We start from the raw sequence: 15,109 nt of genomic DNA, 5'->3' as shown, positions 1-15,109 counted from the left end.
AAACTAACCGGTAAATCCATACTTATTCAAAAGCTATACTGACTTCAAAAAACGCTAAGACCGTTATTTCATTGGAAACAAAATAATTTATTTTGTGATCAAATTCAAATAGTTGATGAGTTGTTGAACGGACTGGAAAAAAATCAGGATTGATATGTAGTATCAAATAGTTTTCATGCTACAGATTATATATATGTTTGAATTCATTTTTTTCAAAAACCTTGGACTTACAGCTCGTAGAGAAAATGGCATATAACGAGATGATAGCGTTCTGTCTTCTATCTTATGAATCGGCATGACTTGCGCTAGCTTCCACTGTGTGAGGAACACACTGACTTCAAGTGATTTACTGAATAATGCTTGCAAGGGCACACAAATTTCTTCAACTATACTTTTAAACGTTTATGAATATTTTGATTGGGTCCAACGGATTTATTTGGGTCAGAGATTAACTATTACATCTGCAATTTCTTGTTTATATATAATGATGTCAGAAATATAATTTTATTTCTAACTTCAAACTTCCGTATATATATATATATATATATATATATATATATATATATATATATATATATATATATATATATATATATATATATATATATATAATTCTATTTTAAACGTGTAATAGAGCAAAAAAGAAGTGATAAGCAGCTCATTGTTTTTCCTGATCAATTGTTGCCAAATCGAAATGGATGTATCAGGTTCAGTGCCTTCTTGAATGTGCGTGTGGACTCATCATGTTCCATTAAATTCGAGGATTCGAAGTTCCCAAGGAAGCTAAATTGTTTTATTTGACTGCCTTTTCCCTTCAAATGTGTAACGATATTTCTCTGGTTTTTATAAACAAATATGGGGGGGGGTATTCTAATGGTCTTAATTCACAGACTGTACCTTCTTTTCATCTCCCGCCTAAATTTTGATGTGAACAATGATTTATCATGGGACCTAATCCTGAATCGTTTCTTTGGGATACATATTTTAACACGATTTAGAAGAGGAGATGTAACGGTTTCGCATGTCTGATCATGCCTAATAACAGTCATTAAACAGTTGAGCCCAGTTTGATATTTTAACAAGATTCGTAATTGTACTGTTTTTGTAAATCCAAACATCTCTCTTGAACGAACAACTAACCATAACAGGTGTATATATTAAAACAGAAAGGTGACTTCTATATCACTGATAGAAGTTTCAATAGAGATCACACACGAGTTAATTACAAATGTGTGGTCACCTAGAGTTATGGAATTCGGGAGCGAAATTTCTTGTCTTGGATTTTCGAATTGGAACGGTAACGAAGTCATACAGGTAATTTACGGTTAATATATCAGTGATAATAAATGATAATACGATTAGAAAAACTATAGGCTAAGCAATATTTTCCTTTCTAAGTGGAGATAAGCTCCTGAAAGATCCTACCATGCATTACTCTGGCAAATGGACCGCCTAGTGGTTATAGCGTCCGCCTCGGTTGAGGGAAGTTTCTGGTTTGACACCGCCGAGTCAATACCAAAGACTTATAAAAATAGTACTAGCAGCTACCTCGCTAGGCGCTCAGCATTAAGGGGTTGGTGTTAGGACTGGTCGGCCTGGTGTCAGGATAATGCGACTGAGTCGAACATGATGCTACATGTCTGTGGCATGATGCCCCAGTGCTAGACATCACTATCAACTCCAACACTGCAGAAATCATAGCAATATGACCGAAAAGTTTTTAAAGTTACGTAAAATCTCTCTCTCTCTCTCTCTCTCTCTCTCTCTCTCTCCGGCAAATGTCTTACTTCCCGCACACATTTTAAGTACACCACCCTATGTTATAAAAAGAACAGTAATAGCTACATAAAGAAAAATGATTTTTTAAGACGGAAGAAGAAAACAAGTAAAACAAGTGCGAATGCATCACGCAACCCATGAACGCAACCAGATTAGGTTGCAAGTAAATTCCGTACAAATCCTGAGCGAACAAGTGTGACGGCGACATTAATAAGTACGAGGTACACAGTATGCAACTGTAAACTGCCATTAAGTCAAATGTTATGCGATTTCGTGTGAAAGACTTTCCCCAAATTACAAACGAGGGAAGAGACCTTATTATGACTCTGTAACGGGCAAATCATTATACCTTTATTTCAATCCAAAGATGAAGCAAAATGTGCGTGTATATGCATTTAAACTCTAATCACTTACGCGTGTGTTTGCCGTCAAATATCGTTAAGATGCTGTTACTTTCTGTCTTGATCTGTTCCAACATAACCACGTACTGTCCTGGTGCCTGCAGACGAGAGTTTAAGAGAATTAAACGTAAATATGGACAACCCCGCAAAAAAAATATACATGAAAATATAAACAATTTATTACACAAAGCGGGATCCACTTGAAATATATGTGTACATTTCTTTCAGTAAAAAAATCAAGCAATGCACTTTGAGGTGTTAAAACTAGATTTGAAACTAGACAATCATTAATACGGGATCTCAAATGGGCAATGATTTAATAATGAATTTAGGAAAGGATTTAATAATTTTAAAGCAGGACATTATTCAACGCGTTTCATAAATTCGATATTAGAGCGTTTCATAAATTCAATATTAAAGCGTTTCATAAATTCGATATTAAAGCGTTTCATAAATTCAATATTAAAGCGTTTCATAAATTCGATATTAAAGCGTTTCATAAATTCAATATTAAAGCATTACCTTCTGAGATTCTGCTTATCATATTGTTTTCATTTCGAGTAGAAAGAAAGTGAAGGAGGAACCTAATTTTAGCATTTCATTCTGATTCAGATAATGCATTTCAATTCTTCCGCGTGAAAAAATATTCCCAGACAAGAGTGGTAGTGTTATTGAACAATGTTAAAACAGCTAAAATTAAGAAGTATTTTAGCAAATAATAATTATAAAAGCAACTGTCAATAGATCATTTCACGAACAGGATAATTTTCGAAACTGGAGCACCGTTGGAAATTCCTAGGTGTTTTTACATAATTCACTTGGTTAGGTCTGCTGGGTTAGTGGAAGCACCATACGCCTATACATGAATTTGGATGTGGCTGTTTAAACCGTTTCCACCGAAACGTGTATTTATTCCACAACAAACGTTCACCACATATGTAGATTGGAGTTGTCGGAGGGTGTATTACTTTGCTGGATGTATACGTATCGCTGAAAATTGACAATATTTACCGGTGCTGATTTGCATTCATTTGGCTGTAGTTATTAAGTGACTGGATGTTTTCTCATCAAATGATTGCATGATCTGATTTTGATTTTGATCAGTAGACTACAGTTGACATAGACAAATATTTTTTTTTTAAAATGATGTGGTTGGTTCGATAAAGTTCTGTCAGTTGGGAGACAGGTTTATGTCCAGATTATTCTGCAAACAGATGGGAAATTATTTACTCCTACAACTTAACATATAAACCACTCTTGTGAATCATGTCACAGGTATACCGCCCAACCCTCCCACCCCAACCCACCCATCCCCAGCCCACGCCCACTCTCAATTTAACAATACCCTTTGTTGTATTTTCGTTGCTGTTTTTGGAGTTTCACGCCGCTCTTCAATGCATGATAGGCTATGCATCGCGTAATAAGACCATGTGTGGTAAATTGGCCATTATCAGACAGACGTGACCATTTATCCCAATTCCCTTTGGGCAATCAATTTGAAAATAGACGCCAAAATGTTGATAGTAATAGCAGAAACAAAAGTTCCACAATGTGGAGTAAGAATTTTTTACACGATCACAGCGAATCAGTAAAGATAATACAGCTCAAAACTTACTTTAAAATAAAAAAGTGTCATATAGAGTAGAATTCTATTTACGCATATGTGCAAAATTATATCAATAAGGTGTAATAAATGAAAATATTTCTTTCATATCTATTTACAAATTTTGCTACGAAATTGAAGAAAACTTGACATTGCCAATAAGCAAAGACTGCAATAAGGAATTCAATGTGTACAAATTTGACAGTAAGGCATTACTTCCTCGAGTAACGGTTACATATATGAAATTAGTAACTTTTCGAACAGCATTGTTATGTAACATCACGTCTTAACACACAACAGTCAACGGACAGTTCCAGCTTGTTCGCAATTAATGCTTGCCATTTGGCTTTCATCTGCATCCAAAATGGTAGTTACATGTGTCAAATCCCTACTAAATTTGTAAGTTATTTGTTCATAATTTTAGTTTCAAATCGATCAAATATAAAATAACAGCAACACTATTAGCGGAGTAAAATATTTTAGAGGAAGACTTTGGAAATACTCTTAACTCTTCAACTCAAATTAGTCCTTATGGTTTCAGAAAACACTTGAAAATAGTAAAGCTGTGTATGGTAGTTTTAATTGTTACGACTTTATGGTATTAAATTTAGTAACTAAACAGAGTATGACCAACAAGTTTTGTATAATTGGAAAATATAATTTTCTTCTCTAAAATCTAAATTGAAAAAGTAAAAATAACTTACAGTATGGTGAATGGCAGCCTAAAGTGCTTAATAGTTCTAATAAGTAAACCGAATGAGTTTCAAACGTATTTCAAATGATGGTCAGTAATATAGTGATGTATCCATAAAACAGAAGACTCACAGTGCTATAATCCCAAAATGTCTTTAAATGAATTCACAGTATTTCTGATACAGCTTTAAATTCCAATGTCCATAAATGAATCAGCAATTCCATACAGCTATTATTCCAATTAATTTAAATATTTCGAACAGTGTAATTCCAACAAATGATTATTAAATAAACGAATTCCTCTCCAAATAACCCCTATAAGACAGTTGATACTGGTAACAATGCTTAACTCTATGCATTAATTCACTTATAGAGAATGCTAAGACCCAGTTACTAAAATATAAAGATGGTTCAGTCATCTACATTGCATATCGAACATCTAGATTCAACTTTGGAACTTATGAATGAATTTATGCATTTGATACATGACCCATCTTCTAAGAGTACATGCTCATTCATAATGGAAATGTTATTAACTAAATGACCCTTACAATTTCTAATCATGCATGATAATACACGTAATATAGATATACATAGCATAATATACATGTAAATACAACAAAAAGTCTGGGGTTGTGTCTACACGCAGAAATGTGGTTATTTCTAACAAAATTAAAAAGTTATGGACCTGATGTTCAGTCGTATCAGTGATTTTAAGTAATATAACTGCAAATAGCTTAACGAACTCGTCTCTGATAAACACCAATTTTGTCCACATTAGCACACTGTAATTATTTTTTAGCTGAATGGAGGTTGGTTGCGCTGAAAAGGGGTTGGTTGGATAACCATTCTTGGGATAAATTTATTTTCGTTTAACTTATATTTTAACAAAATAAAAATATTTACTACCGTCGACGTATTTTCCTACAATTGTATATAAATTCATTTGCATGATTCGGTCTGTGGCATTTAATTGTTCCGTAGATGTGTCAAAAAGAAGAAGCAAGGGCAGGCAACTGACCATTGATGTGTCATTGATGTGTAATACTTGCATGCATCACTAAATTGCCTTGAAAGCTGAAAACGACTTTGCTAACTACTGAGTTTGGCAAGTCTATTTTAAGATCTTTACACGATTCATTTCATATAAATATTATTTCTAGGAGAAGACACAAGTTGAAATTACAAAATATTGCGTTTTATAATTTTCCGTTTAATCTAATATTACCTGTATTCGATAAAAGCAAGACATTTCTGATTGGCTAGCACCCTGATATCCTGTATTAACAATAGAACCTAAATCCGATTTTTCACCACTGATAGAACTGTTACAAACTAATGTGTCGTCTGAAATAAAATAAAAAATAAATGAATAAAAGCAAGCGTTGATATTAAAAATGTCTTCTCATTCAATCAGTGTAAGCTCAAGGCAATATACATTTAATAAATTAGCAAGTGTTATCCATTGTCAAACATACCTGGAAGGACTGTGCATAACCCATACGTTAATCTCATATAACTACAGGGACAGTGCATAACCTATAAATATATCTCAGATAAATACACAGTACATAACCTTTAAAAGTTAGTCTCAGATACCTAGAATAAACTGAAGCTCCAAAAATAAAATCTCTGTTTCTATGACATGCAACAGTAAAACCTCTGATGGTAAGGACAACAATTAAAAATCCTTTTTCTTAATCTCCTTTCCATATTTAACTCTTTGCAGATGACACCTGTATACAAAAGAATAAAGTCTTGTCGTCCATTAATCCAGCATAAATAAGTTGGGAAACTTCCCTCCTGTTCTTTTCTACGGCCAAAGTTTTTGTATTGTAAATGTATTCTTTCTACATATTTACTTTCTATTTAAATTATTTTTAAATTTAAATTTCCCCTCCTAAATTCTACCACTTCCCAATTAAGACCACGTTTATCAGTCTTTTATTGCTAAGAAAATGGGACACCTTAGTCACTCGAATTACCAATTCATTTAGATACAGACGAATAGACGAATATCTCAGTAAAACTTGAGAGGCATAGATTTTCATCATCCTATACTTTTTTGTAGATAAAAGAAAATAGATACAAGAAATATGAGGTTACTTACACGGAGTCAAGCGAGGAACTTCTTTGTACTCGAAATGGAAACCAGTACTCTCATAAGATTCGTCTGAATAGAAGTACAGAAACAGCTTATTGGTCATGGAAACGTAGGTCACTGGGTCATATCCACAAAGGATCGTCGTCGTTTCGCTCTGGTTGTTGTCAGAACCGTCCCTTATTTCAAGATAGTCCCACCTTTAAAATTCATTACGAAACTGTTTTTATCAAGGTAATTATTTCGTGCAAAAGAAGGAAATCAAAATGCCAGCATACATTAAAATATATTACGACATTCGGTCTTTACCTAGATTATCTTTGTCAGTTTGTCTCGAAAACAAAACTGTGTACGCAGAAACTGCATGATAATAATGAGAGAGAGAAAGAAAGAAAATAATTTTAAAAAAACAAAGCAAAAGCATAATTTGAGAGTGTATCTATCTTTCACCCCTTCTCTCTCTCTCTCTCTCTCTCTCTCTCTCTCTCTCTCTCTCTCTCTCTCTCTCTCTCTCTCTCTCTCTCTGTTCGATGCGGCACATGGTCCCGTAACTATGGAAATGGATTAAACATGGATACGCCAAAAAAAAATCGCTTTATGCGTCCTTGCCACGAATACAGTCTAATTATAAATGTATGCATCTCATATGAACATGGATATCGTATCGATTTAATTTAACAACTCAACAGAAAAAAATGGAAAAACAACTATTCAGTTTGAAATGTCCTCTTTTCCAACGCTGTTTGATAAACTTTAGGTGACGCGTCAGTTTGTAAGGTTTCATTTCCATTTTAAAAGTTTTTTAAAACTTATAATAATATATTTATAAGATTGTTAATGTTTTAACAAGTGAATGAGACTATTCCAAAAGAAAAACATCTTACCAATATGTCATCAAAATGTTTGGAATGGTTTAACCCTGAGACTGCTGTCAACAGTTTGATTGAAAGGTCTGACACCAGAACTGCCTCAAGCAGACTGACTGAATGTGATCTCTTAAATGATATTTCCCTATGTGTGCCTCTATCAGATTGATTCAATGTGTTTTTTTAAATGGTCTAACCCTAAAATTATTGCCAACACATTAAACAAATGCGTTCTCCTGAATGGCCCCACCCTAGGACTGTCTGACTGATTGTGTTCTCTTGAGACGTTTGACATCTAGAACTACCGCCAATAGATTGATTGGATGCCCTCTCTCCAAATTCTCGTTCAGATTATGAAATCATCATTTGATTAAAAACAATATGGAATAAGGCTCATCAATTACCTGGACAGATTAAACTCATCTGTACAAGATGTGAGTTTACCATTCATTGTTTATTCAATGGTGGATGCTACGTTCTGATTCGATAAAATATGAATAGTAAATCATATTCAGTGGTTTAGAGAAAATATGAAAAAGAACGACTCAAAACATCTGTATCGGGTGACATCAATCTAAACGTTCCAGCAACTCAAAACAAACACTCAGTATTTTGAAAATACAAGACAAACTTAAGGTTGTTTTCGACTCTTCTACATGTTTTGGTCTGTGAACCTTTTCTTTGTCCTGAAGGGTCAGCCAAAGAGAAATGTTCTACGTGTGGGTATGCCATCTTCATACAGTGGTATGTGTTCATTGATGCACAACGATGCAAAAACACTTTCTCCTGAGAGACCCGTCTGTGTGGAGTAATTATACCTAGTATGAATCAAGGATTTTATAACAAACATTAGTAGAATGGCGTTTGTTCAATATATTTTAGTTTGTGTAATGCCCACTTTATATCTCTAACCCAGCTATAACCAATCATATTTCATGCTTGCAAAATCTTCCAGCAGTACCAGGATATGCTGCCTTCTCGAATCGTTGAGCTTTTAATCAATTTTTTAAAAGCAAACGTCTGTCTGCAGAAAGAAATAGAAATCAGATCCACGTCACACAGGCCGAAGCTGGAACTAATTTGAAATAAACTCTTCCTTGTACCATTTGCAAATGCATTAAACAAAACCTTACCTGTTAGGATGGGCCCCTGGTGGTGAAGTGGTCTAAAGCGCTTGCCTTTATAGATCACTGCCATCTCACCTCTATCCGCGTGGGTTCAAGTCTTAGATTCGACAAAAGTGGATATGTGAGTAAGCTGCCAGTAGTTTTTCGTGGGTCGGTTGTTCTTACCGGGGTTTTCCCAGGTTCTTCCTCCACCAAATACACTGGCTGCCTATCCTGTTCTGACAAATGGAGTTAAACTCAAAACAACAGCAACAACAACCTGCTAGGAACATATGGTATGTTTTTGGATTACAGAATAGTTATCATAATTAATCATAGAATATTTCTCCACAGTGTCCCAAAGCATTTAATACGACCACCAAAAAGCAAAAGGAACTTTCATGATGATGTGTGTGTGTGATTTGGAATTTTAACGTAACTTTAACAATTTTTCAGTCATATTGCTACGATGTATGCAGTGTGGCAGTTTATAGTGATGTCTAGCACTAGGGCATCATGCCGCAGACATGTAGCATGATGTCCCACCCAGTCACATTATCCTGACACCAGGCCGAGATAAATTCGAGATAAAAAAAAGAGATTAATTCCGTACATATAAATATCATATCAACATTTTCTTACGTCGATGATTTTAAATAAAGACTGAAAAATGTAACAATTGTTGCAGCAATACAGCTGTGGTAAACTTGAAACGGTTTTCAATTTAAAGAATGACAGAAAGAAAAAAATATACGGTTAGACAGTTAATTAATTGTATGCGAACTCGATACATTCCTTGTGTATGACTTTTGATGAATTATATTGCTGCGACATTTTGCCAATTTGTATTAGAGTGTAAGGCGCCGTTTATATAGATACAGGACCACTTGCCAGCACCACATTGTACCTCTTCTGAAGTTAAGCACAAAAATCTTTCAGATTCTGTATGACGTGGCCATGTGTTGTTTGGGCAAATTGAAATCATCATGTATCACTTTTAGGGGATCTCACGCTCACATGTGTATTCAGGAATCATCTGTCTTATTATGTCACTTTCTACCCTCCATATGAAACCGCCTAAACAGATTTTACTTTTTCTGTTTTTCTATCTTTCCATTCATCTACATATGTGTATGCATACAGACAGACAGACAGAGGCAAACATACAGAAAAATATACAAAATAAATGGATGAACAGCAATTTTTCATCTGCATCTGTTTTAAAATAGCTGTGGGCATGAGGTTTAAGAGGAAGAGAAATTTCGATAAAGTTGAAGGTCATACGATGTCAAGTGACACAAGTGTTTTGAACAAAGCGTCGCTCTTTATAGTTAAGGGAAGTTCCTCTCATTTCAAAATATCTAGTTACAAATAACTGCGATTATAAAACAATTTTTTGTTCACTACTGTTAATGTGTTTAATCTGCATATTGTCATGGTGTTACTACTTTGGTGAATCAACATCTGGAAAATAAAACGCGAAAGGTATATACTTCAATAATAATAATAATAATAACAATAATACGAAGAAGAAGAAGAAGAATTATATATTTCTTTTTCCTCTGTACTTGCGCATTATTTTTCAGGCTATACCAATTTATCATTTCAATTTACAGTAATAAATCGTATCGCTATATGTAATATATGCAATAAGAAATTAACGTCACGGAACATGGACACCAGTCGTGTTCCTGGTTCAACTCGACCGCGAAAAAGTCTACCATTAAAAGAACAGACGAATGAAAATAGCGGGGCAACATTCTGCAGAAAATAGTTTGAAATTATTTTCTGGTTTAAACGTCAATATTGACTGGCCCACTGAGAAGTGTGTGTGTGTGTGTGTGTGATTTGGATTTTTAACATAGCTTTGACAATTTTCAGTCACATCGCTTCGATGTCTGCAGTTTATAGCGATGTCTAGCACTGGGGCATTATGCCGCAGACATGTAGCATCATGTCCCACCCAGTCACATTATCCTGATACCAGGCCGATCAGTCATAACACTAACCTCTTAATGCTGAGCGCCTAGCGAGACACCTGTTAGTACCATTTTTATAAGTCTTTGGTATGACACGGCCTGGGTTCCAACCCGCGACCTCCCGCATCTGAGGTGGACGCTCTAACCATCAGGCCACCGGAGTGGTAACAAGTAAGATTTTCAAAAAGATTTTTTCAAGAAAACATGATACATACTCGCAACCATTTGGACTTTCCTCCAAGCCAAAGTATAATGATGACAGCAAGATAGCCCTACTATCAGTCACAGAAAGACTCCAACGGCATTTATAGTTCGAATGGTAGAAATGGGTTCCATTTTCCTCCACTGTGGGCAGGATGACTTCCCCAGTAGGTCCAAAGAGGGAGGCCCCACAATCCCACTTAACAGCGGGTTCTTTAGTAGCATCTTCTTGGCCATCTTCGTAGTCGAATCGATCTGAACAAGACGCGTTAGACGTTTAAGAAAATGAAAAACATCGGTTCCTTCCTCTTTAAACAGCAGCGACATTCGTAGTAAAATTTAAACAAACATTTTATCTTTTGTAAAACAAAATGTACATAAAGACTATGTAAAACCTGATTCTGAATAATATGAACTTTTAAAAAATTAACCATAGAGGTATTTTGGAACGGAAAGTGTTAATGAGGACTTTTTCGTGCAAATATTGGTATAAAGCATTTCCTTTTTGTCGTGATTTGAAACCTACCGGTAGGGTAAATGACCGTGTGTTGCGTCTGTTGCCCATGAGTACTATGAGTCAGTTTATTAGCCTGGATTTTTGTCATCTACCAAAAAGCAAAGTGTGAAAGCCCAATATCTTCTGGATGATCTGAATGTGGACAATATGGCAGCTAATAAGCCTCTCTCTTCCACCAAATGACATGTATCAGTCAAGTTACCATCCACGTGTCATGTAGTTATCAAGGCTAATCAACCATCAGAAGAAAGAACTCTGTGTGATTCCATAGTTTGAAACGTAGTACAAAGGATACGTGTTAAACCTTGTTCCTTGCAAATTATATGCTCACATATATATGGGACAAAATTCTATTTACAGGGAACACTGCTAACTTTGATATAACAAAATTAATTTAATGGTTCAATGTTCAAAACAAAAAACAAAACAACAATAACAAATAGCAGCAACAACAACAAAAATTAAGCAATATAAATTAATTGAATATGGAAGATATGGTTGTAGTTGAATTAACAGTCAAGGTTTACCGCCACCACAACGAATATTTTCCTCCTGAACTAATGGACTAGGGACCTATAGGAAAGAGTTAATCTTAGTTTCATGGGCAATCATCAACGGAGTCAATTACTCCTTCATCGCTGAGTGGGATAGTGGTAGTTAGCAGGATATGCCCCTAAATAATGGCGATATACAATGACATTCAGTTCAGCTGGAATAACCGAAGCAAAATATTTTCGTTCGAGTACCAAGATAGTGCCTGTGTTCAGTTAAGAAGTGAAAACTCTCCAATCGGGATTCTTGAGTGTCAACCATCGAGCCACCAACCCCATTACTATATAAAAATAAAACAATTAGGTACAATGCAAATTCTTTAGCTTTCTTACATTTTCATGGGAGACTTTAAAATGAACCACATTACAAATAATAGAATTTAACAAGAAGGTTGTGTTATATTGGCGCATAAACATGAAATAATTTTTGCTTTTTATAGTTTAAACGGCACTTTTAACAATTTATTGGCTATACCGTGTTAAGGAAATGGAAGCTAAATGCCTTTCTAATGAAATAACGAGGCAAGCACATAGACGAGTCACACACTCCACTAACTAAGATATAGCGGCTGCCGCATAAAACACAAAAATAGGATCCTCAATTTTGTCAAAGTATATGATAACTGTTTCTCATTAGACAATAACTAAAATTAGTTGAAATTATTCACGTATCAATGAGAAAACAAAATTCAAATAGGGTAATGGAATCCGTGACCATAACCGCGTTATAACAGCGACAGCAGTATAAAGAGGCGCATTATAATGAATAACCACTGTATTGTAATGTTTTTATCTTCTTTGGTTTTGTCGTTGTGATTTTATTACGAAAACAAGCGGATGTGAACTATTCAAAGTGAAGTTGTGAATTTATCTCCTGGCATAATTTTGTATGTCTCATGTCGGTGAAGCGTGGCAATAAACTGAATATGTTCTAATAATTTAACACCTCGAAGGATGCATTTCAGTATTGCGCATCTGACAGTGTTGTATGTATGTATGTATGTATGTATGTATGTATGTATGTATGTATGTTTTCGCTTGCTGAATAAAAGATTACAGTTCGGCACAGTACGCCAATCTTAAATTAATACCATTAAAACACGTATTCAAGATTTTTCTCTTTGTTAAATTCAAATTATTCGTTTTAGCATAGACAAAAGGCGTAATTTCTATTAACTATTTATCTTTCAGACAGTTTATTTGTCAATGTGTCGAATCGACTGTTAAAGCCGTATTTATTTAGTTTACCGCTGTGCTTTAAAACATATTCAAAGTAATCACTAGTTCATTACTAACTTCGCTATGGCAATATATTTTATTTGTATCTATTCAGCTTGTCTCTGCATACATAATCACTTTTTCTTGCATAAAATCAATTCTCTTATTAAAACGTATTCAAAGCAACCACTAATTCCTCGTACAAACCTGCTTGTCTCTTATCCCTCGCATAAATGTCTTGAATATCGGACAATAAATTCTTTCCATGGCAAAAAGTAAAAACAATACACCAGGGTACAAGAAGCCAGACGTTAGCCATTGTTGTATGCGGAGCCACTACACTCAAGCTGATGTGTGCTAAAGTATGTTAAATCTGTCTCAGCTTAACGTCATACAGGAAGTGAGACAAGTGTTCCTGGAAGAAAGGGAACAACATCTAAAAAAATTATACTAGTGAATATTTGGCTGTTCAGAGTGCAATTCGTGTCAGAACTTGTTTAAGATCACACAACCACGCAGGAGTTCGGTTGAACGTGACTTGCGTTGCGTTGCCCTGTGTGGAAGTCATTCGGAATAATGTTAGTTCATTTCCTTCAAATCGATAAATGACTTTGGATGTAGCTGTAAGTATACTCATAAGGTTAATGAGTTTGGTGATTAGCCTCCCGCGGAGTGCATAACATATTTTGTGACAGAAAAGGCCGACAATATTCCGATTGGGACAGAAGATGAAACGATTCATCATTGGATCGATATATCGATATGTTGCCATATTGATAACCATATCGATGCGAGCAGTATAAAATCGATACAAAATGATACTTGTCATATTGTTAGACCCATATGGTCTTAATTAGGTAACGATAAAGAGCGAAAACCAAAAAGTTTAATAAAATTCAAGAAATAATATATTATCCTTGAACACAAAGTGAAAAGTATTTTTAAAAAATATGCTGTATTTTGAATTAAATCCCAAATAGTCCTAAATGTTTTATCACAGGTCCAAAAGTATAGCGTATGCCAAATTAAATCCAGTATTGATGCGAATGAATTCCAATCTTGAATGTGCTGATGTACCAATAGCTTGGAATAGTGTTGATGTATCACAACAACAAAACGAGTATTTTGTGAGCTAAAATAAATAAATACAAATTGCCTTACATTTCAGACATGAAAGTAATCTTTGATAAAGAAATTTGACCAGACACAGTTCGCGTCGTTAGACGTCAGTCCTCCTGACAACAACGAAAAAAACGCTGTGATGCATTGCTGAGTCGGACTTGCTTTGTTTTCAGATAGGGTCAAGTAGTTTACAAAATGACAAAAATGTACTTTACTGCGACAGATTAGGTCAACCCAGTCCTACCGCTCTCTTAAGTCACATGTAATAGTATGACCAGGCCATGAAAGTTAAGTGAATTTACACAAAACAAAAGGTGTTCGGGGTGAGAGCGTGTTGTGCCAAATAATGAATTTAATCTTCTAAACTTTGATATAATGAAAAATATCATTTTCTTTTCCTACCTTAATACTGGATATATTTCATCTTGTGGTACCAAAAGCTATGTATTTAACTCGTGGTTTTGTCATTCGTTAAAAAATCGTTTTTGGTACCACACGATAAAATATATCTTGTATCAACGTAGGAAAAGAAAATATCCACTATGTATGCGAAATTTCTCTGCTGCTTTGTGTTTCATCTACTTGAATTGAATTTAAAGGCCTACATGCCCGGCGTGTCATTCAATGAAATATGTTCAGTTCAATTCTGATTGAAATAGGACACTGAGATAGAAGACGAACATGGGGTTGAAGGTGACGGCATAGGAATGGGAACGAGCTAGAACTTTTTACATATGGTAAGGGACAAGCGGAAAGAGCAAAGAAAATTCATTGATGATTTGAAGAAAGAAGGCAACACAGGAGATAAGAACAAAGAGTTCACATAGAATCTTTCTCAACAACGTGCTGTAGAAGGACCAAAGATTTGGGCCATGGCCTGCCCAAAACTAATAGCGGTCATCATAAATCCAAGAATGGTTAGAAACAATTTTTCATACCAATATTATTGATTGAAATTTTGTATGCAATTTC

The 15,109-nt window shown here is 34.9% G+C and overlaps 1 protein-coding gene across 1 annotated transcript in view; it reads right to left on the bottom strand.

Annotated features, from left to right (window-relative positions):
* The window catches only part of LOC149789006 (uncharacterized), a 72,925-nt gene extending 59,527 nt beyond the window's left edge, over positions 1–13,398 (bottom strand). The window contains exons 1-5 of the mRNA XM_089975164.1: positions 13,223–13,398; positions 10,744–10,984; positions 6,587–6,777; positions 5,705–5,823; positions 2,194–2,278 (exon numbers count right to left, since the gene is read on the bottom strand). Coding sequence (XP_089831290.1) covers positions 2,194–2,278; positions 5,705–5,823; positions 6,587–6,777; positions 10,744–10,984; positions 13,223–13,334 — 748 coding nt within the window. The 5' untranslated portion in view covers positions 13,335–13,398. The remainder of the gene's footprint in view (positions 1–2,193; positions 2,279–5,704; positions 5,824–6,586; positions 6,778–10,743; positions 10,985–13,222) is intronic.
* Between the last annotated feature and the right edge of the window lie 1,711 nt (positions 13,399–15,109).

The sequence above is a fragment of the Sinohyriopsis cumingii genome, chromosome 11, assembly GCF_028554795.1.
Source record: "Sinohyriopsis cumingii isolate HCF-2022 chromosome 11, ASM2855479v2, whole genome shotgun sequence".
In the NCBI taxonomy this organism is placed as follows: Eukaryota; Metazoa; Mollusca; class Bivalvia; order Unionida; family Unionidae; genus Sinohyriopsis; species Sinohyriopsis cumingii.
The sequence above is the reverse complement of the archived record's forward strand: the minus strand, read 5'-3'. Positions and strand labels throughout refer to the sequence as shown.